Consider the following 23,485-nt stretch of genomic DNA (forward strand, 5'->3'; position numbering starts at 1 on the left):
CCGACGGTAGGGGGCAGAGCACGACCAGGTAGGGGATTGGGAATTGGCATAACGACTAACATTTGGAGGGGAGAAAAATGGAAAAAGGAGGGGGGAAAAGAGAAAGTAAAAAAAAGAAAAAAAAAGTAGAAGAGGCTTAGGATTTTTGTTATATTTTGGGTGCATATTGATGACGTATTTAACCTTTTTGATGACTTACACATGTGGGTAAGGGCTAGTGATTTGGCAAATTTCAACATCAAAATTAGAAAATGTTTAATTTACAATATTGAAATTGACATTCCTGATTTTAATAACATGTAATGACCGTAGTCGTCCACTGCAATGCTGCAGCTTTATCGGACTAGTCCACAGATGACAAAGACATAGAAGCAGAAGTAGCCAGTGTTGCTGCCACTGTCTCTAAATGAAGGCTATGTTAGCACAGCTACGTTAGCGCGGCTACATTAGCGCGGCTACATTAGCGCGGCTACATTAGCGTGGCTATGTTAGCGCAGCTACATTAGCGTGGCTATGTTAGCGCAGCTATGTTAGTGTGGCTACGTTAGCACAGCTACATTAGCATGGCTACATTAGCGTGGCTACATCAGCGTGGCTACGTTAGCGCGGCTACGTTAGCGTGGCTACGTTAGTGCGGCTACATTAGCGTGGCTACGTTAGCACGGCTACATTAGCCCGGCTACATCAGTGTGGTTAAAGAAACGAGCGGTGGACCAAACCAAACATTAGACACCCTGATTTAAGACTGGAACTAACGCTAAAGTAGCTTTGTTATCAGATTATCGCCATGGAGATACTATCCCAGTCATGGCACACAGACACGGCTGGACTGGCAATCTGGCATACCGGGCATTTTCCCGGTGGGCCGACGCATCTTGGGGCCGATATTTGATTTATAAAAGAAATTTAAAAGGTTTGGTCAACGACCGGCCCATAAAGCAGGGGCAGCGGCCCATTTGTTAATTTTCTATACTGACACTGGGCTGGCCCAATCACATCTCTTGTGAGATGACAGCCCCACCCTGTCATCTCCGTTTCAGACGCTGCTCAGAGGCTCGCAGAGAGGTAGTGTGTTTGCCATGCCATGATGACGATGCTGATGATTAATTCAATTAATGTCGATAATAATATGATAACATACTCGTAACACTGTCATAAAGTGAGACCGCCAACTACTGCTGGTGGTCTCTCAGTCAGTCGATGTCAAATAGCGCAGCATAAGCTATTGGCAGTCGGTCTCATTCACCAACGGACTTAGGACAAAAGATCTGACAAATCTTCCTCTTAGCGCCACTTAACACAATGGGTGCCAAAGACGAGTAAACTTGTTTTTAGATCCTTTTTTTCTTTTATTCGATTTTAATATCAATATTACACTCACAGACCTACATGTTACCGCTGAAAGCCATACTGAGATGCCAAAAGTTCAGTACCGGCCAGATCCTGCTAGGTGACAGTATCGCCCACCATTTGAAACCCTGTTCCAGACCCTGTGTCACATCTAATGTCCTCCGGGCGGAGAATTTGGTCCAGGCAAGTCTAACGCTTCACCCGATCACATTGGAACGCGTCCACGGCCCTCGATGCATGTGTTGTGCCGGATCATGTCGGGGGACCCGATGGACACCAATACTGGAAATCGCGAACAGACAATTGGAATATTCTTTTTGGAATACCCCCGATCAAAGGTAAGGACTATCTGACGTCAATTCCACCTTGATCCTACAATGATTTCATATCCATCCAGCTGATCAGTGTGTGTGGTGTTCAAAACGAAATAATTTAAATAAATATGACAATATTTGTACATAAAAGATTACGCATTTGATGTCGGAAAAATAAATAATAGCACTACACAAACACTGCAAATTACTTTGAATAAATAAATAAATCAGATAAATGTTGTTATTATTTATTGTTGTTCTTATTTATAGTTGTGGACATTTACTTATTGTATACATTGTAAGAGCCAGTGGATAAACATTCCACTGCTCATCTTACCGGTATGATGTTGCGTGTGACAAATAAAACCGTGACCTTGCAGGTGCACTTGAACAGCAATCATGTACATTAAACCCTGCCATCCAATTAACAGTGAGCAATCGCGCTATTTAAATGGTCAACTCTGCACCCTAGGCTTACACGATCCGTGTGAAGACGGCATTCTATGGCATTGAAATAACAGTGGATAAATACATAAGAACTAAAGCTAATCACGTGGATATATCTATAGTTAGGGATGGGAATTGATAGGATTTTATCTATGCGATTCTATTATCGATTCTGCTTATCGATCCGATTCTTTATCGATTCCCTTATCGGTTCCTGAACAACATGCAACTTGACATTTCTGATTGTCATTTATTGTTGAGCCCCCATGTCAGAAAAATACAAAAACTGTAAAAAATAAAACATTAACTATAGCCTACACTTAAATAAAATAATGTATTTGAGATTCTCAGTTCAATATCTTAAACTAATTTAATCTATTGAACCGTAGGTGCATTCAACAGGTTGTTATTCCTCTGACACACACACACACACACACACACACACACACACACACACACACACACACACACACACACACACACACACACACACACACACACACACACACACACACACACACACACACACACACACACACACACACACACACACACACACACACACACACACACACACACACACACACACACAGGGTCCCCCCAGGGCTGTGTTCTGAGCCCCCTGCTGTACTCACTCTACACACACGATTGTGTGGCCAAGTTCAGCTCCAACTCCAGTGAAGTTTGCAGACGACACGGTGGTGGTGGGGCTGATCTCGGACAACGACGAAAAGGCCTACCGGGAGGAGGTTGAGGTACAGCCTGCTCCTGAACATTGGTAAAACCAAGGAGCTGATCGTGTATTATAGGAGAGGACAGCAGGAGACACACACACCACTGAGGATAAACGGGGCTACCGGGGACAGGGTGAGCAGCTTCAAGTACCTGGGGGTCCACATCTCAGAGGATCTGACATGGTCAACACACATAGACTCAGTCGTAAAAAAGGCGAAGCAGCGCCTCTACCACCTGAGACAGTTAAGGAAGTTCAGAGTATCTGGGAAGATACTCCAGTCCTTCTACTCCGGAGCTGTAGAGAGCATCTTGACTGGAAACATCACTGCCTGGTATGGAAACAGCACGGCACAGGACAAGAAGGCCCTACAGAGAGTGGTGCGCTCAGCCGAGTGTACCATGGGTATTGCACTACCACCCCTGCAGGTCTTATATAACAAGTAGGGATGCCCCGATCGATCGGCCACCGATCGTTATCGGCCGATAATCAGTATAAATATGCGATCTGTGAATTCCGATAATGAGTCATATTCGCCGATCGCGGAAACCGATCAAGCGGAGATCTCACTCGCTGTCTGTCTCAGACACACAGGACCTGCAAACTGCCGCTCCTCTTCCCTTGCCCCGCCCGCACCCGTGTAAAGTTTGTAAACACAGAGGACTGAGAGGAGGCTCCTCTGCTCAGTCTATAGTGCATTCGACCTGAGCTAACGTTAGCTACCTAGCTATCGTTACTGTTTAAACAAAATTACCCAGTCAACTATTAACTTTTAGTAGGCATTGTCTAACCGGTATCTAGCCGGCTAGCTACTGATAGCTCCTGATATCAACAAATGCTCCAGCAAGTCTAGTAGTGCATGTTGATACCTCCGTTAGCTCACGTTAGCGCACGTTAGTTCACTGTTCAAAACTAAATGTCCCATTGAACTAAATAGTTCACTGAGGCGTTGTCTTAACGTTATATAGCCGGCTAGCAGTAGCTACAGATAGCTCCTGATATCAATGTCTTATAACATTGATTCGATGCGTATTCGAGCTGAGGGCTTGCTGAATGTGATTTATACCAATACTAGGGTCCAGCTGCAGCGCCGGAGAATCCTGGCCGTAGCTGGAGGCTACTCGAGTACACACAGACAGTGGAGCTGTTTGCAGATAGCGAGCATTTTGACTTGTTGCGTGGTGGCAATGTCTCGCAGATAATACAAGTACAAGTCTAATTATATAATATATATATTTTATAAAAAAAAAAAATTAAAATTATAAAAAAAAATTAATCAAAAACGATCGGTATCGGATCGGTATCGGCCGATATGGCTCAAGACGATCGGTGATCGGTGGCAAAAAACGTGATCAGGGCATCCCTAATAACAAGAGGTGCTAATCCAGAGCCTGCAGAATAATGAAAGACCCTCACCACCCCAACAACAGCCTGTTCAAGTCAGGCAAACGTCTGCGCACACCAGCAACTAGGACAGAGAGTAGAGCCATATGAAATCCGTTTTATTTTTTCCCAAATTCCATTAAATCTTTTTCCAAATTCCGTTTTTTCCGTTTTAATATTTCAGAATTCTGTATTTTGCTTTGTACGCTCATTTTACCATCAGAAATAGTGTCTAATAAGTAGGAATGAATAAATGTCCACAATTTAATAAGATATAACAGTCCATTTAATAGGGCTGTCTTAAATACTTCGAAGCTTCGTTCGATGGGCATGGGATTCGAATATGAAAATAAAATTTGATTATTAAAAAATATAATAAAAAATGTATATATATATATTTTTGCTAAATCAATTCTGCCTCTCTTTGTTAATTACAACAAGCAATGCTGTTTGTTATTCAAGATGAGGTCAGACTTGGCACTGACAGATTTGTGTTCATTGTGCTGCTTTTATAAAGCCTCAAATGACGGCTTACAATATTTCATGAAAGCAAAGTGTTTTGTTTGTCTAAGATTTAAAAAGGTTTAAACTTTACAGCACTGACAAAGTTGAACAAAGTGCTGTACAAGTCCCACAACATAAAAAAAAAAAAAAAAAAAAATATAGTTGATTCCATTTGTATTGCTCAATTCCGCGATTCCGTCCGCGATTCCGTGATCGCGGATTCCATATGGCTCTAACAGAGAGACTTCGGCTCAGCTTCTTCCCCCAGGCCATCAGAGTCTTGAACACTGAACTCTCCACACACAAGCACACATGAGCACACACACACACAACACACACACTGTACACGCTCACACACTAACAGTCACTTTAGCATGAACACACACACACACACATGCTGCACACGCTCACACTCAACGGGCACCTTACACAATGAAAAGGCTACTAACAAAATAAATAAATGAGAGTGGTTCTTGTATAGCAAATAGATGGATACAGCAAGATAGCATAAGGATATATAGTATAACTGTAGATTGTATAGACTAGTATTGTATAGTAGTGTACATAAGGACCCAGTGCCTCATCCGTAGCTAACAGTGTATTGCACTATCGCAGGACCTTAGCATGTCTTACCATGCTTTTTGTAAACTTCATGTACATTATACCTGTTATGTCTTACTCTTATTACTTGTATTATTGCACAAATGTCTTATTCTTATTACTTGTATTATTGCACAAATGTCTTATTCTTATTACTTGTATTATTGCACAAATGTCTTATTCTTATTACTTGTATTATTGCACAATCGCTGCGGGCATGACCTCCCGCGTTTCACTGTATGCCGTGACAAATAAAACTATTGACTTGACTTGAGCATGGATAATTCATACAATATAGTATGTAGTGTGGATAATTCATACAATATAGTATGTAGTGTGGATAATTCATACAATATAGTATGTAGCATGGATAATTCATACAATATAGTATAGCATGGATAATTCATGGAATATAGTATGTAGCATGGATAATTCATACAATATAGTATGTAGCATGGATAATTCATACAATATAGTATAGCATGGATAATTCATGGAATATAGTATGTAGCATGGATAATTCATACAATATAGTATGTAGCATGGATAATTCATACAATATAGTATGCAGTGTGGATAATTCATACAATATACTATGTAGCATGGATAATTCATAATACAATATAGTATGTAGCATGGACAATTCATACAATATAATATAGCATGGATAATTCATACAATATAGTATGTAGCATGGATAATTCATACAATATAGTATGTAGCATGGATAATTCATACAATATAGTATGTAGCGTGGATAATTCATACAATATAGTATGTAGTGTGGATAATTCATAGAATATAGTATGTAGCATGGACAATTCATGGAATATAGTATGTAGCGTGGATAATTCATACAATATAGTATGTAGCGTGGATAATTCATGGAATATAGTATGAATGAATGAATGAAAACTTTATTTAACAGATTGCAGAATGGGTACAATACAGTACGGCTCAATACATACAATTGTTAAGGGGATGCAGACCTGAGAAAGACGTTTGTCTTGTTTCCATCAGGGTCCCCCATTTTCAATTCATATAGACATTTATGACATACACAACATACATGACATTTATGGCATAGGGACATATAGGTATTTAGTACTGATACATTTGTGACATAAACGGTATTCAAATATACAGTACTGTTACCCCTAGATCCTGACAGAGTATATACATATGATGGGGAGGGGACTGTACATTAGGAGGGGGTGGGTGGGTGGGAGAGAAATATACATACGGCGGGGAGGGAATATATACATGCGGTGGGGAGGAGACTGTCTATTAGGAGGTGGTGGGGGTTTTGGGCATTTACGGTGGCCAGTTTCGAATTGCAGCCTCCCGTAGGTGCTCTTTAACACTTTGACTGCCGGGACACGTCTTTAGACGTCTTTGCTGGCCATGCTAAAGTTGCCGGGGGACGCTGTACAGCGTCCTTATATCAATATTTCAAAAATCTGCGATCGGATTCATATTCCCCCTCCGCTGGCCTGAGATCCACCAGCAGGACCCACTGAGCTCTCTGGCGGTTCAGGAGCGCCATCTGGTGGCCGATCGGCGCAATCACCACACAGGATCTTGAATAGAGGTTGTCATGACGACCGTAGTACTTCCGGGCGCTCGCTATGGTTCATGGGACTCTGGCTCGTCACGCTACACGGTGATCGATTGGCAATAACTCGATAAACAACATGATTTGGACGTATATACCATTATACAAGCTGGAGATGGACCGGGTAAAAATATATCCCATAATGATAAAATTTCTACTCGACGATGATCGCCCAACGGCGCGCGGAGACTGGGGTGAGTTTTAGCGTGTAACGTTACCGTCTTAGATACTAACTGCTATTATCAACATTTGACCCACATTAGATGATTGGTATAACGCTGCCCACGGAATTATAAACGCCCCCTCGCCCATCCGGTCAACATCAGATGACGTGTAGTAACTTCTAGAAGTACGTCTAGTTGGAATTTTTTATATCGCGCTGATTGCCATCAAACTGTATTTCATCATCAATATAATGCATTTGGGGCTATATATCACGTTCTGGAGAAAGCTGCAGAAAGAGATGAAAACATACTTATACATTAGACCATACTTTACTATGAATATGTGAATGAAAAAGTTTAACGTTGCTACACAATGAACAATACATATAGGACTTTGAATGGGCCCTAATAATGGCAATGTAGCAATAGAATTTAAAAAGTTATAGCCCTGCAAAGAAGGGGACTTTCTCCATAGACAAATAGCGCTGGCAATCTATGGTATATCATTAATTTAACCCAAGGCAACCAAAGTGTTAAGAGCGGTTTTGAATGTGGGTAGTGATTCACATTCCTTTACAGCTTTGGGTAGGGCGTTCCACATTGTTGTGGCATAATTGCGAAACGTGTTTAGTCCCTTGTTTGAGCCGAATCTGGGTTTTACATGATTTGTTGAGCTTCCTCTGGTGTAGTGGTTGTGGTATTCACTGACCTTTGGGAAGTATTTTGACATGTACATGGGTACCCCGGTCATATAGTGTATCTTGTAGACCAGGCCCATTGCAAGTTGCTGTACTCTGTCGTCTACTCTAAGCCATCCTAGGTTGTCAAAGTGGGCAGGGGTGAGGTGGGTTCTGGGGTTCAGGTCAAGTAGTAGTCTGACCAGTTTGTTTTGTGATGTTTGTAATTTTGTTTTAAGCGCCTTTGAGGTGCTTTGGTACCATGAGGTGCATGCATAGTCGTAGTACCCTTGAATGAGTGCTCCTGCCAGAGTCTTCAGGGTATTCTTGTTTACCAGAGAGGAGATCCGGTACAAGAATCTAGTTCGTTGGTTGACTTTTTTTATTACATTGGATGCCATTTTGTCACAGGAAAGATTTGCCTCTAGGATGGAACCCAGGTAGGTAATTTCGTCTTTCCTTGTGACAATATTGTCACCCACTGTAACTGAGAAGCCGTCGGTCTTGCTGAGTTTGTTATTTGAACCGAAGAGAATGGACTCTGTTTTGCCCATGTGTAATGATAGTTTGTTATCAGCGAGCCATATGCAGATTTTGCCTAGTTCTATGCTGAGGGTTTTTTCAACCTGCAACTTGTTCTTGTCAGAGACCAGCAGGGCTGAGTCGTCCGCAAACAGGAACAGGTTGCAGTCACAGGCTGACGACATGTCATTTGCATAAATTAGGAAGAGTAGCGGTCCTAGTATGCTTCCTTGTGGAACACCACAGCTCACTGTGAGGGGGGGGATAGAGTACCGTTTACCTCTACCATCTGTTCTCTCCCCTCCAGGTAGGATTGCATCCAGCTCACTGATAAGCTATCAAAACCAATTGCTTTTAGCTTGTCCATCAGAATGGAGTGATTGACAGTGTCGAAGGCCTTTTGTAGGTCCAGCATGACCATGCCGCAGTATTTGCCCGCGTCCACCTCTTGTTTGATGTGGTCGTTCAAATAGAGGAGGCATGTGTCAGTGGAGTGGATAATTAGCGTGGATAATTCATACAATATAGTATGTAGCATGGATAATTCATACAATATAGTATGTAGCATGGATAATTCATACAATATAGTATGTAGTGTGGATAATTCATACAATATAGTATGTAGCATGGATAATTCATACAATATAGTATGTAGCATGGATAATTCATACAATATAGTATGTAGCGTGGATAATTCATACAATATAGTATGTAGTGTGGATAATTCATACAATATAGTATGTAGCATGGATAATTCATACAATATAGTATGTAGCATGGATAATTCATACAATATAGTATGTAGTGTGGATAATTCATACAATATAGTATGTAGCATGGATAATTCATACAATATAGTATGTAGTGTGGATAATTCATACAATATAGTATGTAGCGTGGATAATTCATACAATATAGTATGTAGCATGGATAATTCATGGAATATAGTATGTAGCATGGATAATTCATGGAATATAGTATGTAGCGTGGATAATTCATACAATATAGTATGTAGCATGGATAATTCATGGAATATAGTATGTAGCATGGATAATTCATACAATATAGTATGTAGCATGGATAATTCATACAATATAGTATAGCATGGATAATTCATGGAGCCTCTGGGAGAAGGCTGAGGATCCCAAAGGCTGTGAAAGCTCGACACAAATTGAGCTTCTTCCCCTCAGCCGCCAGGCTAATCAATGCCTCAGGTCCCCCCCCCCCCTCTGCCCCCAAGTGACACTGGCACAATGACACTGACTGCACTGCACTAGTCCGTACTGGAACTCTGCACTATATGTATTTTATTGATTAATCCCCCACTGCACTGTTTCGTTTCTTGTCATGTGTCTGTGTTGGTGTTGTTTACTGTGAAAAAAGAAAAGAAAATGCATACACTGTATTGCTGCAACAATTACCAATGTGTTTTTACACAAATGGCTCAATAAAGGAATCTGAATCTGAAGTAGCGTGGATAATTCATCCAATATCGTATGGAATAATTCATGGAATATAGTATGTAGCGTGGATAATTCATGGAATATAGTATGTAGCATGGATAATTCATACAATATAGTATGTAGCATGGATAATTCATACAATATCGTATGTAGTATGGCTGTCCCCGACTAAGGATTTGGATAGTCGACTTTGATTGGCCGAAATTTGCCGATAGTCGACTATTAGTCGACTATGAAAAAAAAAGACTGACCCGAGTCTGTGTGCGACACAGCTACGTAGGGTTCATCCGAGCTGGCAGCGGAGAAGGTTCTGGAGGTGCTGGTCCCCAGCCGGAGAGAGGTGAGGGCCTGGAGGCCTGCAGCACGGGACGCGGCCAGCCTGCCTCCACCACACAGAGCCTGTGGAGGGGGAGCAAGGTCTGGACATCACTTGCAGTAAAGCCTACAAATGTCTACAGACCCAAACAAAACACTAGCCCCCAAATACCCCCACAATTGCACATTTAATGAAGCTGATTGGCCTGTTTTTGTTGACATATTTATAATATTTTACCAGAATTTCTCCAATTTGTTCGGGATATTGAAATCTTCCAGGACACGTGGACCGGCACCATTTCTTTCCAATGGGAACTCTGGCTAATATATGTGTGTGTTTATATATATATATGACTAAATATGTGTGTTTATATATATATGACTAAATATGTGTGTTTATATATGACTAAATATGTGTGTGTTTATATATATATATATATATGACTAAATATGTGTGTGTGTTTATATATATGACTAAATATGTGTGTGTTTATATATATATATATATATGACTAAATATGTGTGTGTTTATATATATATATGACTAAATATGTGTGTGTTTATATATATATATATGACTAAATATGTGTGTGTTTATATATATATGACTAAATATGTGTGTTTATATATATATATATATATATATATATGACTAAATATGTGTGTTTATATATATGACTAAATATGTGTGTGTTTATATATATGACTAAATATGTGTGTGTTTATATATATATATATATATATATATGACTAAATATGTGTGTGTTTATATATATATATATGACTAAATATGTGTGTGTTTATATATATATGACTAAATATGTGTGTGTTTATATATATATATGACTAAATATGTGTGTGTTTATATATATATATATATGACTAAATATGTGTGTGTTTATATATATATATGACTAAATATTAGGGATGCTCGATATTGGCTTTTTTACCGATACCGATATACCGATATTGTCCAACTCCTAATTTCCGATTCCGATATCAACCGATACCGATATATGCAGGGTCCCCCCCCCCCAAAAAATGGAATAATTTCAGGTAATTAACATTACATATCTCTTGTTGTGGAATTAACACAACATTATGCATACTTTTGACAATTTTTTAAATTGTATTGCTAAATTGACATTACTATGGCCCATTCAACATCAAGTATCTATTGTTCAGGGTGTAGCAACGTTATACTTTTTCATTCACATATTCATACTAAAATACGGTCTAAAGCAGGGGTCAGCAACCTTTTTGACATGGAGTGCCTGTTTGAAATATAGTTGTAACTAGTGTGCCTCAACACTATTCCATGCATCGTAATTTTTTTTTCTCATAATCAGGTCTTTTTAATGATAATTTTTACATTATTACATCATTATTGTTATTGTTATTATTAACAATATTATTATGATGGTTGTATCAACCCTAAATCTGAGTTGGGGGGGGGGGGGGGGGGGTGCAATGCAGACAAACAGCTGCATACAGTGCGACCATTTCACTCACATTTGCCCATTCATTTTTGGACACATCACACACCATCAGTGTGTGTACTGTACGTGTGCTGTCATAGCTCCACCTACAGGCCTAATGGAGAACACCAGGAGAACACCAGGATGTGAATGGAGGGTGAATGTGAGGTATATCGTGTAAATAAGTTTTGATTGATCGCAAGACTACACTGTAAAAAAAAGATTATTAGTTACCAGAACTTAAAAATATTGAGTTCAGTTACTGTGCATTAAGGTTTTCAGTTTTCAATCCATAATAAGTTAACAGAAAAATAAGTACACAACCACATTATTTCAACCTAATAAAACTATGTTTATTGTCATTGTTTTAAGAACACAAGTTGACTTGGTAATACTCACATTTTGAGTAAAAAAATTGCTTTTAACATGTGCAATGTTCAATGAAATAGAAAAATAAATAATACAATTTGTTGATTAATCCCACTGGTCACAATGGTTACTGTAATAATGTTTTTGTTATAAGGCTCTGCAAATGTTACTGAATGATGTAGCAATGTATTTCCAGCTAAATTGAAATAATAAACAAATAAAGGGTCTCAATTAAATATGTGGAAGTAAAAAGAACCTGTGGGAGGATTTCAACAAGATAAATGCGACAACAGTGCAAAATAGTTCACTATAATATTTCAAAGCAAAAAAAAAAAAAAAAAAAAAAAAAAACATTTTTTATTTTTTTTATATATATTTTTTTTTAGTGCTACCCCCTGTGCCTATGCAAATGCCCCCGCGTGCCTATGCAGGCACGCGTGCCTAGGGTTGCCTACCCCTGGTCTAAAGTATAAGTATGTTTTTATCGTTTTCTGCAGCTTTCTGCAGAACGTGATTTATAGCCCTAAATGCATTATATTGATGATTGTATACAGTTTGATAGCGATCGGTGCAAGATAAAAAATTTCAAATGGACGTGCTTCTAGAAGTTACTACTTATCATCTGATGTTGACCGGATGGGGGGGGGGTCGTTTATAATTCCGTGGCCAACGTTAGATGATTCATCTAGTGTGGGTGATATGATCATTAGAGCAGTTTGTATCGAACACGTTAAAAAAAAACGCTGAAACTCACCGTAGCTTCCTCGTAGCGTTGGGCGATGAGCGTGGAGCAGAAATATTCCTATTATGGGATGTTGAAATATGTGATCCATCTACAGGTTGTAGCTCGAGTCCCGGGACTATTAGCGAGTGATCGGACCGAATTGGAATGAGCACCAGCTTCCGTTTCCGGTTTCCGGTTTGGGCGATCCGCCGATCGGCCACCAGATGGCGCTCTTGAACCGTTGGAGAGTTGAGAGGGGATCAACAGTAGATCTCAAGTCTCCGGGGGAGAAATATGATTGCGATCACAGATTTTTGAAATATTGATCTCAATGACGTGTTACGGCGTCATTGGCAGAATTAGCATGGCGTGGGAATGACGAGTTTAGGCGTCTCTGGCGGTCAAAGTGTTAATGAATATAATGTTTTTTTGAATACTATAATATTAATGTAGCCTAATCTTTATCTGCAACTGTGAAGAAAAAACACATTGGTTCAAACAGAATGAATAGACACAAAAGAAAATATTTATTAAAAATAAGAAATTCGAATTTTGATTTAGAATTCGAATGTTAACATAACGAACGAACGTTCGAACGTTCAAACATTCGGGCTCAGCCTTAGTGTGTGTGTATATGACTAAATATATGTGTGTGTTTATATATATGACTAAATATGTGTGTGTGTATATATGACTAAATATGTGTGTGTATATATATGTGACTAAATATGTGTGTGTAATGTGTATATATATATATATATATATATATATATATATATATATATATATGACTAAATATGTGTGTGTGTATATATATATATATATATGAATAAATATGTGTGTGTAATGTGTGTATATATATATATATGACTAAATATGTGTGTGTAATGTGTATATAAATATATATATATGACTAAATATTGTATGTTTATTATATATATATGGGTGGTCCTTAAAATTTAAAGTTGGAAAGTTTAAGCTCCAACCTCCAGAATCCATTATAGTCAAGAAAACTCTCCTGGTGATTTTTCTCATCAATCTGTCAACATGTACCTGTACCCTCCCTCATCAATCTGACAACATGTACCCTCCCTCATCAATCTGACAACATGTACCCTCCCTCATCAATCTGACAACATGTACCCTCCCTCATCAACCTGCGAGTTTCACCCTGAGGACCCCAGAGTAGGGCGGCCATGTGGAGTACTTTTGTGCCAACATGAATTTGAAGGAAATCTTAACATGAGGGGTGTCTAAAATGTGTGTTTTTGTGGGGAATTCAAATATGGGCTTATTTATGGGATAGGATAACTCTAACATACATCATTTTGGATTTCAAAATGGCAGATTTTACCATTTTTAAACCCTTGGCCAGACATGGGTGCCAACATGAATCTGAAGGAAATCCTATCATGCAAGGTGTCTAAATTAAGTGTTTCCTAATGGGACATTCAATTATGAGTTAATTTTGGGGATAGGATAACTCTAACCTACAAAACAGTGAAAATGATGTCATACTTACACTACTTGACATTTTGTTGTCTGGTCTCCTTTTGCACTTTTAACCTGAAAACTGTTTGAAAACCAATTAAAAAAGGTTCAGGAAAAAGGTGATTCTTACTGACAGCCAGGGACAGTGCTTAGCACCTGGATGAGGGTGGACGAGACTAGCATGCAGTTTGATTCAGTTTTTAAAGAACATTTGTACCTCAGGTAAACCCACTCAATTGTATGCTATGCTTTTATCCACCAATGATAGACATGATGACCATAATACCAGACATGCTTCAAGTAGTCGCTTCACCCTACCTCTGCCTAGAACCAACGCTCTAAAGAAAACTGCAATGTATAGAGCCATAACATATTGGAATAGGATCCCATTACATATCATACGGACGGAAAACAAGGACAGTTTCAAAAAGAAACTTAAGGAGCCATAATCCGGAAGGAAATCAATACATGTCATGCATGAGTGTAGCTGCAGCCATGTTATCCAAACTTCTTCTGTTTACATTGTGTTTTTTTTTTTTTTCTATGTCTCTGGTCTCTGGCGGTCATCCTGAATAGATACCTTTCACAGCAGACATTTTGACTTGTCATATATGGGTAAACAGAGGTGTAACCATAGATATCTATGAAATAATATGATATTCTCCATAGAATTATGAATATTCTTATTCTGCTATGAAAATGGTATATTATTGGTTGTTACTGAACAACAGAGTCAGACAATCCGAAATGCAGTTGAAGGAAATCTGGTCCGTATCCACTTCCATTAATTTGTGCCTAGCTTGCAGACCGATAGCTTTCTACTGAACACACACATATGAAATTGGTATCCATCTTCTTGTCTGACTCTGGAGAAAATGGTAAGCAAGGACATTCCCCATAATGTTGGCGTTAGGTAAATACATAAAAAAGTTTTAGGTGAAAATGATGAGTTCCAGCTTGGACCTCTCTACTCACAGAACTATTGTTATAGTTATTATAACCATAGTTATAAACTCTAGCAGGAGCACTAATTCAAGGGTACTACGACTATGCTTGCACCTCATGGTACCAAAGCACCTCAAAGGCGCTAAAAACAAGATTACAAACATCACAAAACAAACTGGTCAGACTACTGCTTGACCTGACTCCTAGAACCCACCTCACCCCTGCCCACTTTGACAACCTAGGATGGCTTAGAGTAGACGACAGAGCACAGCAACTTGCAATGGGCCTGGTCTAGAAGATACACTACACGACCAAGGTACCCATGTACATGTCAAAATACTTCCCAAAGGTCAGTGAATACCACGACCACAACACCAGAGGAAGCTCAACAAATCATGTTCAACCCAGATTTGGCTCAAACAAGGCACTAAACACGTTTCGCAATTATGCCACATCAATGTGGAACGCCCTACCCACAGCTGTAAAGGAATGTGAATCCCTACCCACATTCAAAACCACTCTCAAAGAGCACCTACGAGAGGCTGCAATTCAAAACTGGCACCGGTAAATGTCCACCCCCCTCCAATGTACAGTGTCTTCCCCCTTAATGTATACATTCTCTTTTAGAAACTCTGTCTCTTAAACAGAACTGTATATCTTGTATGTCATAAATGTCTGTATGTGACAGTACTGTATCTGTGTATGTCGTGTATGTCATAAATGTCACTATGAATTGAAAATGGGGGACCCTGATGTAAACAAGACGAACGTCTTTCTCTGGTCTGCATCCCCTTAACAATTGTGTGTATTGAGCCGTACTGTATTGTAGCCATTCTGCAATCTATTAATAAAGTGTTCAATCAATCAATCAATCAATCAGTCCTAACCCTCGTTAGTCAGCCCAGTGACTGATGATCAACCTTTTACATGTCAAGGACCCCTGCTGCATTGATACACGTCACGATATTGATACACATGCAGATAGATATTGATACACGTGCAGATAGATATTGATACACATGCAGATAGATATTGATACACGTGCAGATAGATATTGATACACATGCAGATAGATATTGATACACATGCAGATAGATATTGATACACGTGCAGATAGATATTGATACACGTGCAGATAGATATTGATACACGTGCAGATAGATATTGATACACGTGCAGATAGATATTGATACACGTGCAGATAGATATTGATACACATGCAGATAGATATTGATACACGTGCAGATAGATATTGATACACATGCAGATAGATATTGATACAGATGCAGATAGATATTGATACACGTGCAGATAGATATTGATAGATATTGATACACGTGCAGATAGATATTGATTAAACAGTTATATTAATCCACTGAGCAGCAGATCTATAAATCATGATGCAATGCTCACAACAACAATCCTACATAATGAGGTGAACACGATCAACAACAAAACACGAGGTGGTCATATAATGTACCCGATGTCAGCGATGAATACATAACAGCAGGTTGAACAGAAACAATATCTAATATAATATTACACAGATCACTGGCTGCAGGATCAGCTGCTGTTGTTGATGTTGTTTTGAACCCACTCTCCCTGCTCTCAGAAGCCCTTGTTCTGCTGAGACTGCAGCACAGAGATACTGACGACCCTAACGACATCATCTACATGTGTGTGTGTTATTAATCCGTCTAGATGTCATGTGAAGCAGCGCTATATTGTTATATTGTGGAAAGTACAAACTGTTCTTCTTACCAGAGGACCCGGCGTGACGTCACACAACACTGACGGAGAGCGACTGCGCATGCGCGATCTGGTGTGTATTACTGCGCCTGCGCGATCTGGTGTGCGCATCAGTTCTATAGATATCTATGGCGCCACCCACCCAATGGCTGAATTGGAGTATTGCACTGTGCGGGCACAGCTGTGAGATCCGCGCGGGGCCAGACTCGAGGGAGTAAATTAACTATACTTTTGCTCACACAATATCTTGAATGAATGCGTTTATTTATTTCGAACATAAATTGAAAATAAATAATAATAAAAAACAAGTTATAAACAGATTAAAAAACAAACAAGCAGGAGTATAGAAGGAAGTGTAAACGTATGTATTCCTATATTGGCTATATATATCTATGTTCCTACCCCCTTGATTGATTGATTGATTGGAAACTTTATTAACAGATTGCAGAATGGGTACAATACAGTACGGCTCAATACACACAATTGTTAAGGAGATGCAGACCAGAGAAAGACTTTCGTCTTGTTTACATCAGGGTCCCCCATTTTCAATTCATCATAACATGTAACTGTGGCCATTATATGGTTTCATCATTTATGTTATTTCAGTTTGTAAGTGTAATATTTGAGAATGTATTTATGTTTCATTTCTTATTTTCTTTATTATTTAATTTGCTACAATTTATAATATATTCATTTTGACGTCTGGTCATATGTGGTGTCCCGTTAGGCTGCTGTTGTGTTGTTACATTTGGGTCTGATTAAGACACCTGCGAGCAAGCGGCAGGGATGTTGGGAGACTGGGACTCATTAAGACACCTGCAGCGGCAGGAATGGTGAGACGAGTTGTACAGGCTCTCTAGATTCGAAGAGTGTACGACTATGTGTAGTGTACCACTAAGACTGTTACCAAGAACAGAAGAACAAGACCCCTTTTTTATGTAGCATGCAGCCAACGAGGTAATTAATGTTTATTTGTATTTTGCTTTTCTGATGTATTGTTTTCATATCGTGTATATTATTGTTTGTGTTGACCTGACGCAACGTATATGTTTCTGTTTAAGTTTTCACGGTGGATTGGAGGACCAAGCCTTTAATAAACCCGTCGAAAGGAAACCACTTGTGTCTGCAGTGCTTGAAGGAGTTACAGTGAAAACTCGACTGTTCATCGATGCAAGTGGGCGATGAAGCAAGTCCAAGTTTAAGGCCGGCGTCCAGCGGACCTTCCCCGACAATTGTTTGCTGCGCTGCCGGCGCGCCGTCATCAAAGGACAGATGAGTCACAAACAATACGCACTACACGCATAAACACAAAGAAGTAAGAAGATGCACACAGTATAATGAGCAGCGTTTCAAGATAAAGCCATAAAGGACTTGGACATTATAAGTTAAGAGTGGTCAGGTCAAGAAGAGTGCTTTGTAAACGTTTCTATAATATATTTGACTGTGAATTCTAATTACTGTGGTGTGCGTGCTAAAAACGTTTTGACTTATTTGCCTATATAATTTAACTGAAGCTAACCATTTGTACACATTAAGGTGTCAACGTTAAAGTATAAATATTTTCTGATTGAATTAATTTCTAATTTAAAGTGTGTTTTGGAAATTATAACCTATAAAAGGCACGTATAATTTATAGGTGAAGGCTATTATTGGCATCTAATATTTATGTTCCTAAGCGTTCTGAAGCGCTTAATATATATGTGGAGGTTATTTTGAAAGCCAATTGAATTAAGCAATTTGATTTGCTCGGAGAGTACTGCATTTAATTCAAATTTGAGTACAAAACAGGCTAAAGGTTTAAAGGTGTATTTACTATTTTTTCTTTACAAATTTTGGTCAATTTAAAGTAGTGATTTACAATGACAGAGCCAATTAGGCCTGCAATTGAAGTAGGGGACAGTGTTAGGGATAGTGCAAATTCCCAAGACCGACCTGAAGAAGGTCAGGAAGAAGGTGCTGAAGCCCAGCAAGAGGTACCAAAACGATCTCAAAGAACCAAAACTCTAACAGAGAAGGGTAAAGCAATGCAGGAGGATAAGATCAAAGCGCTACAACAAAGATTGAATTACATTTACAATAAATGGAGGACGCAAGTTAAATCTTCTAAAGGTCCGTTATCACAATCAACAGAACATTTGTCTAATGAGCTGCTTACTGATATCATTACAGATGTCACAGGTCTTTCTAATGATGTGCAGCATATTTATGATCAACTACGTGACATCTCAACTCCAGACCAGGACACGCGTCTAAGAGTGGATCTGTGTGCAGGGATTTCTGAGATAATTGTGTCCAGAGCCACATTTAGACTGGGGGGAAGTGTGTTAGAAGAAGGAGAGAGTGGCCAGAAGCAGGCTCTCTCTTTGACTCAAGCACCTATAAATCTGGTTCTGCCACTTCTTCCAGGAAAAGTGCTTATAAATCTGGTTCTGCCACTTCTTCCAGAAAAGGCACCTCAGTGCATTCAAGCAGTTCTTCTGTAAAGCGACGAGATGCTGTCGCTGATGCTGCTGCAAGCCAAGCTGTTCTGGAAGTGTTAAAAGAACAAGAAAAAGAACAATTGGAAATGCAGTGCCTAGAAGCAGAAGCTAAAAAGAAGATAGCTGTGCAAGAGGCAGCAGGCATAAAGCGTCGTTTAGAACGAGAAGCAGAACGTTTAGAAAGAGAAACAGAAGAGGTTGAACGAAGAATAAAGAGAGGAAGAGGAAGCTAAAATTAAAGCTCAACTGGAAGAAGAACATGGAGCTATACAAAGGACTCTGGAGGAAAAGCGGAGAAAGATACAGCATTTGGAGGCAGTGAAAGGTCTTAATGCAGCACGAGCAAGAATTCTTGTGTACGATCAAGTGGAGGCCACAGAAGAGCGGAAAGACGTACTAGAACATGAGAGGGTAGCAGACAACAAAGTGCCTGCTCCCACAAGTCCTCTGTCCCTGTATACGTCTCCCGTACCACAAGTTGTGACCACCTCCTCAAATGACAGTACAGCAGAGCTTGTTAAGATGCTGGCAGGTGCTTTGAGTGTCAACAGAATTCCAATTCCTGAACCTTCATCATTCAGTGGGGACCCATTGAAATACAATGACTGGAAACTTTCCTTTGAAATACTGATTGATCAGAAGAGCATTGAAGACAAGGAGAAGATATACTACCTCCGTAGGTATGTAAGTGGACAAGCTAAGAAAGCACTTGATGGCTATTTCTTACTCGGAACCAAATCTGCCTATGTTGCAGCATGGAAGACTTTGGAGGAGAGATATGGTAATCCATTTACAATAGCAAAAGCATACAGAGACAAGCTCCAAGCATGGCCCAAGATGGGATCTAAGGACAGCTTTGAGCTCAGAGAGTTTGCAGACTTTCTCAGGAGTTGTGAGGCTGCCATGGTCAACATCAAGGCATTGGACATTTTAAATGACTGTAATGAAAACAGGAAAATTCTTTTAAAGTTGCCCGATTGGCTAACAGCGAGATGGAACAGGATGGTTATCCAAGAAGAAGAAGAGCGTAACCAATTCCCCTCCTTCAGCCAATTTGTAAAGTTTCTGACAAGAGAAGCGAAAATTGCCTGCAACCCTGTTACATCACTACAGTCACTAAAACAAGGTGAGACTGAAAAACCAAAAAGCCCAAGATATCAAAGCTTTGAAGCAAAGGCACTGACCACATGTTCCAATGAAAAGACTGTCATCATAACATGCATTTTCTGTGAGAAGTACGGGCATACTTTGCATAAATGCAGGAAGTTCATGGAGATACCTGTTACAGACGGAATCAAATTTGTTCAAGTTGAAAAGCTATGCTTTGGTTGTCTCAAGTCTGGTCACTACTCAAAGAGCTGCAACAGTAGGAATGTGTGCGACGTGTGCCACAAGCAACATCCTACATGTCTGCATGAGGAGCGAGCCAAAGAAGGACAAAGACCACCACAAGCCAAGCTAAATGAAGACAAGCCAAGTACAAGTCAACAATGGTACAAAGAAAGACCTCAATCGACACAATGCAAAGAAACAACCACAAACTCTACTTCACATAGAGTAATACTTCATGAAGCTAACACACAAACGACTGCAATAATTCCTGTCTGGCTTTCATCCACAGATCAACCAACACAAGAAGTCCTTGTTTACGCTCTGTTGGATTCTCAAAGCGACACAACCTTTGTTATAAGGGAAGTAGCAGAAGCGTTGGAAGCAACCAAAGTCAAGGTCAAAGTCAAGCTCTCTACTATGACCTCAAGAACGACAGTAGTAAGCTCTGAAAGAATAGACAACTTACAAATCCGTGGCTTTTACTCTGGTAAGAAGATATTGTTACCACCAGTCTATACTCGGGATTTCATTCCAGCCAACAGAACACGCATACCAACAGATGGAACTGCAAAAGCGTGGTCCCATCTAGAGCACCTCCAAGGAAAGATTGCACCTATGCAGGACTGTAAAGTAGGTCTGCTCATTGGGTACGACTGCTCACAAGCCCTGCTTCCAAGGGAAGTTGTGTCTGGCGAAGAAAGTCAGCCTTATGCACAGCGTACAGACCTTGGATGGAGTATTGTTGGCCATGGGAATCCCTGTGTAGACATCGGAATCAGCCATCGCATAGTATTGAGACGAGTAACAGCAGGTGTGAAACGTTCTGTTAATCTCAAAACTGAAGTACACTGTGTGAGCCGAACCCAAGTAAAAGAAATGACTCCCTCAGACATAAGAGTTCTTGAACCAGACTTCTCAAAGAACTGGAGAACATGACCCTGTGTCTCAAGAACATATCAAGTGCCTGTCGAAGGTGAGAGAGACCATCACGCAAAAGAACAATGGTCACTACGACATGCCGTTACCATTCAAAGAAAAGGAAAAGAAGAGAAAAGGAAAAAGAAAAAAGAAGAAAAAACGACCTGTCAGAGAACTCAAGGTGGGAGAAATTAAGGAAGATGATCCTGAACTCCACAAGGCTTTTGTGTGCAACACTAAAGCAAAGGAAAACAGATCATCATTGGATCGCCTACAGAGATTCTCGGAATGTGTCAAGTGTAGAAAGTACAGAAGATGTACTGAAGGACAAAGAGGGGGTGACTTACCACAAGATCGGAAGCAACTCCACCCTTCACTTACGCTGGCATAGACTGCGTTGGTCCGATCCATGTTAAAGAAGGAAGGAAGGATCTCAAAATATATGATCTCTTACTTACCTGTCTATGTTTAAGGGCCATACACAGGGTCAGATGGTAGGGTGAGAAAAATGAAATTGCTGGTGAGTGACACCACCTTAAAAGGTAAACCTATAACTAAAAGTGTTCCTTGATACCTGTACAGAAAGTTATAACGCTACTCGAAGCAGACTAATTTAATGTTTTGCCTAAAATTTATGTTTTTTTTTTTTTTTTTTCACTTTTTTGTTTATTATACTTTTTTGAGGACATAGACATTATAAGTATATGTCTGTATATATACATTGTTGTATTGTCATTGTCCACATAGAACAGATAACAACATTAAACAGAAGAAAATAAAATAAAAAAATAAAAAAACAAGAAAAAATAAAACAGAGTTCAAAAGTAAATAATAATACAAACAAACACTGACTTGGTCGCTCGACAGTCGTCTCAAACGTATATACATAGTATATCAAATATATAGCACATGTTTAGGTACCCAAATATGCTTCTCCAATGTATATCCGGTATATCAAATAACTCACGTTGAATTAACGTTCACACAGATGAATACCAACAAGCAGCATACAAATTGTTATTCTGGAATAGTATGGAACTGTACATCATCCACAAGTACAAGGAATGAACCCCACGTTTTCTTGAACATAGATGAAGAACCTCTCAGAGTGCATCTTATCTTTTCAAGTTTGATAAAGTATAGTATGTCTCTAATCCAGTGAAGGTGAGTGGGGGGAGCAGCGGACTTCCATTTAAACAGAATCAGCCGCCTGGCCAGTAGAGTGGTAAATGCCACAATGTGTGCTTTGTGCTTTGAAAGTGATAACATAGGTGGGGAGTATCCAAAAAGCGCTGTCAATACATTTGGTTCAAGATTTGTCTCAATACTTCCCGAGATGGTTTCAAAAATATTTGTCCAATACCTGTGCAAGGAGGGGCATGTCCAAAACATGTGAGTATATGTGGCTGGGGCCGAATGACATCTATCACATATAGGATCGATATCTTCATACATTTTGGCTAATCTGACTTTCGTCAGGTGTACTCGATGAACAATTTTGCATTGTATCAGCCCGTGTCTTGCACAAATAGAAGAAGAATGAACAAGACGTAGAATGTCAACCCAAATGTCATCCGAGATCTCCTCCTCTAAATCCTCCTCCCATTTACTTTTAATATTGTGTATTGTGGTTGGACATAAGGAGAGAATGAGATTGTACATAGTCGATATCATGCCCTTGATGGAAGACATCGGGGTTAAAAAGGAGTCGATGGGTGTTACCTCTGGAAGGTTGGGAAATATAGGGTTAATGCTACAGACATAGCTACGAATCTGTAGATACCGAAAGAAATGTCGGCTATGGATTGAATATTTCTCTGATAATTGCTGAAAGGAGGCAAAAACATTATCTATATATAGGTCACCTAGTGTTTTAATACCGAGTGAGGCCCATAAGGAGAATGCTCCATCC

At 39.6% G+C, this 23,485-nt stretch overlaps 1 protein-coding gene across 1 annotated transcript in view; it reads right to left on the reverse strand.

Moving 5' to 3' along the window:
* Positions 1–16,890, reverse strand: part of LOC311245866 (methylmalonic aciduria and homocystinuria type D homolog, mitochondrial-like) — a 59,233-nt gene extending 42,343 nt beyond the window's left edge. Inside the window, exons 1-3 of the mRNA XM_084335889.1 lie at positions 16,856–16,890; positions 14,181–14,231; positions 10,024–10,171 (exon numbers count right to left, since the gene is read on the reverse strand). Coding sequence (XP_084192015.1) covers positions 10,024–10,171; positions 14,181–14,192 — 160 coding nt within the window. The 5' untranslated portion in view covers positions 14,193–14,231; positions 16,856–16,890. The remainder of the gene's footprint in view (positions 1–10,023; positions 10,172–14,180; positions 14,232–16,855) is intronic.
* Positions 16,891–23,485: the final 6,595 nt, after the last annotated feature.

Source organism: Notolepis coatsorum (genome assembly GCF_963971535.1).
Source record: "Notolepis coatsorum genome assembly, chromosome: 1".
NCBI classification, from domain to species: Eukaryota; Metazoa; Chordata; class Actinopteri; order Aulopiformes; family Paralepididae; genus Notolepis; species Notolepis coatsorum.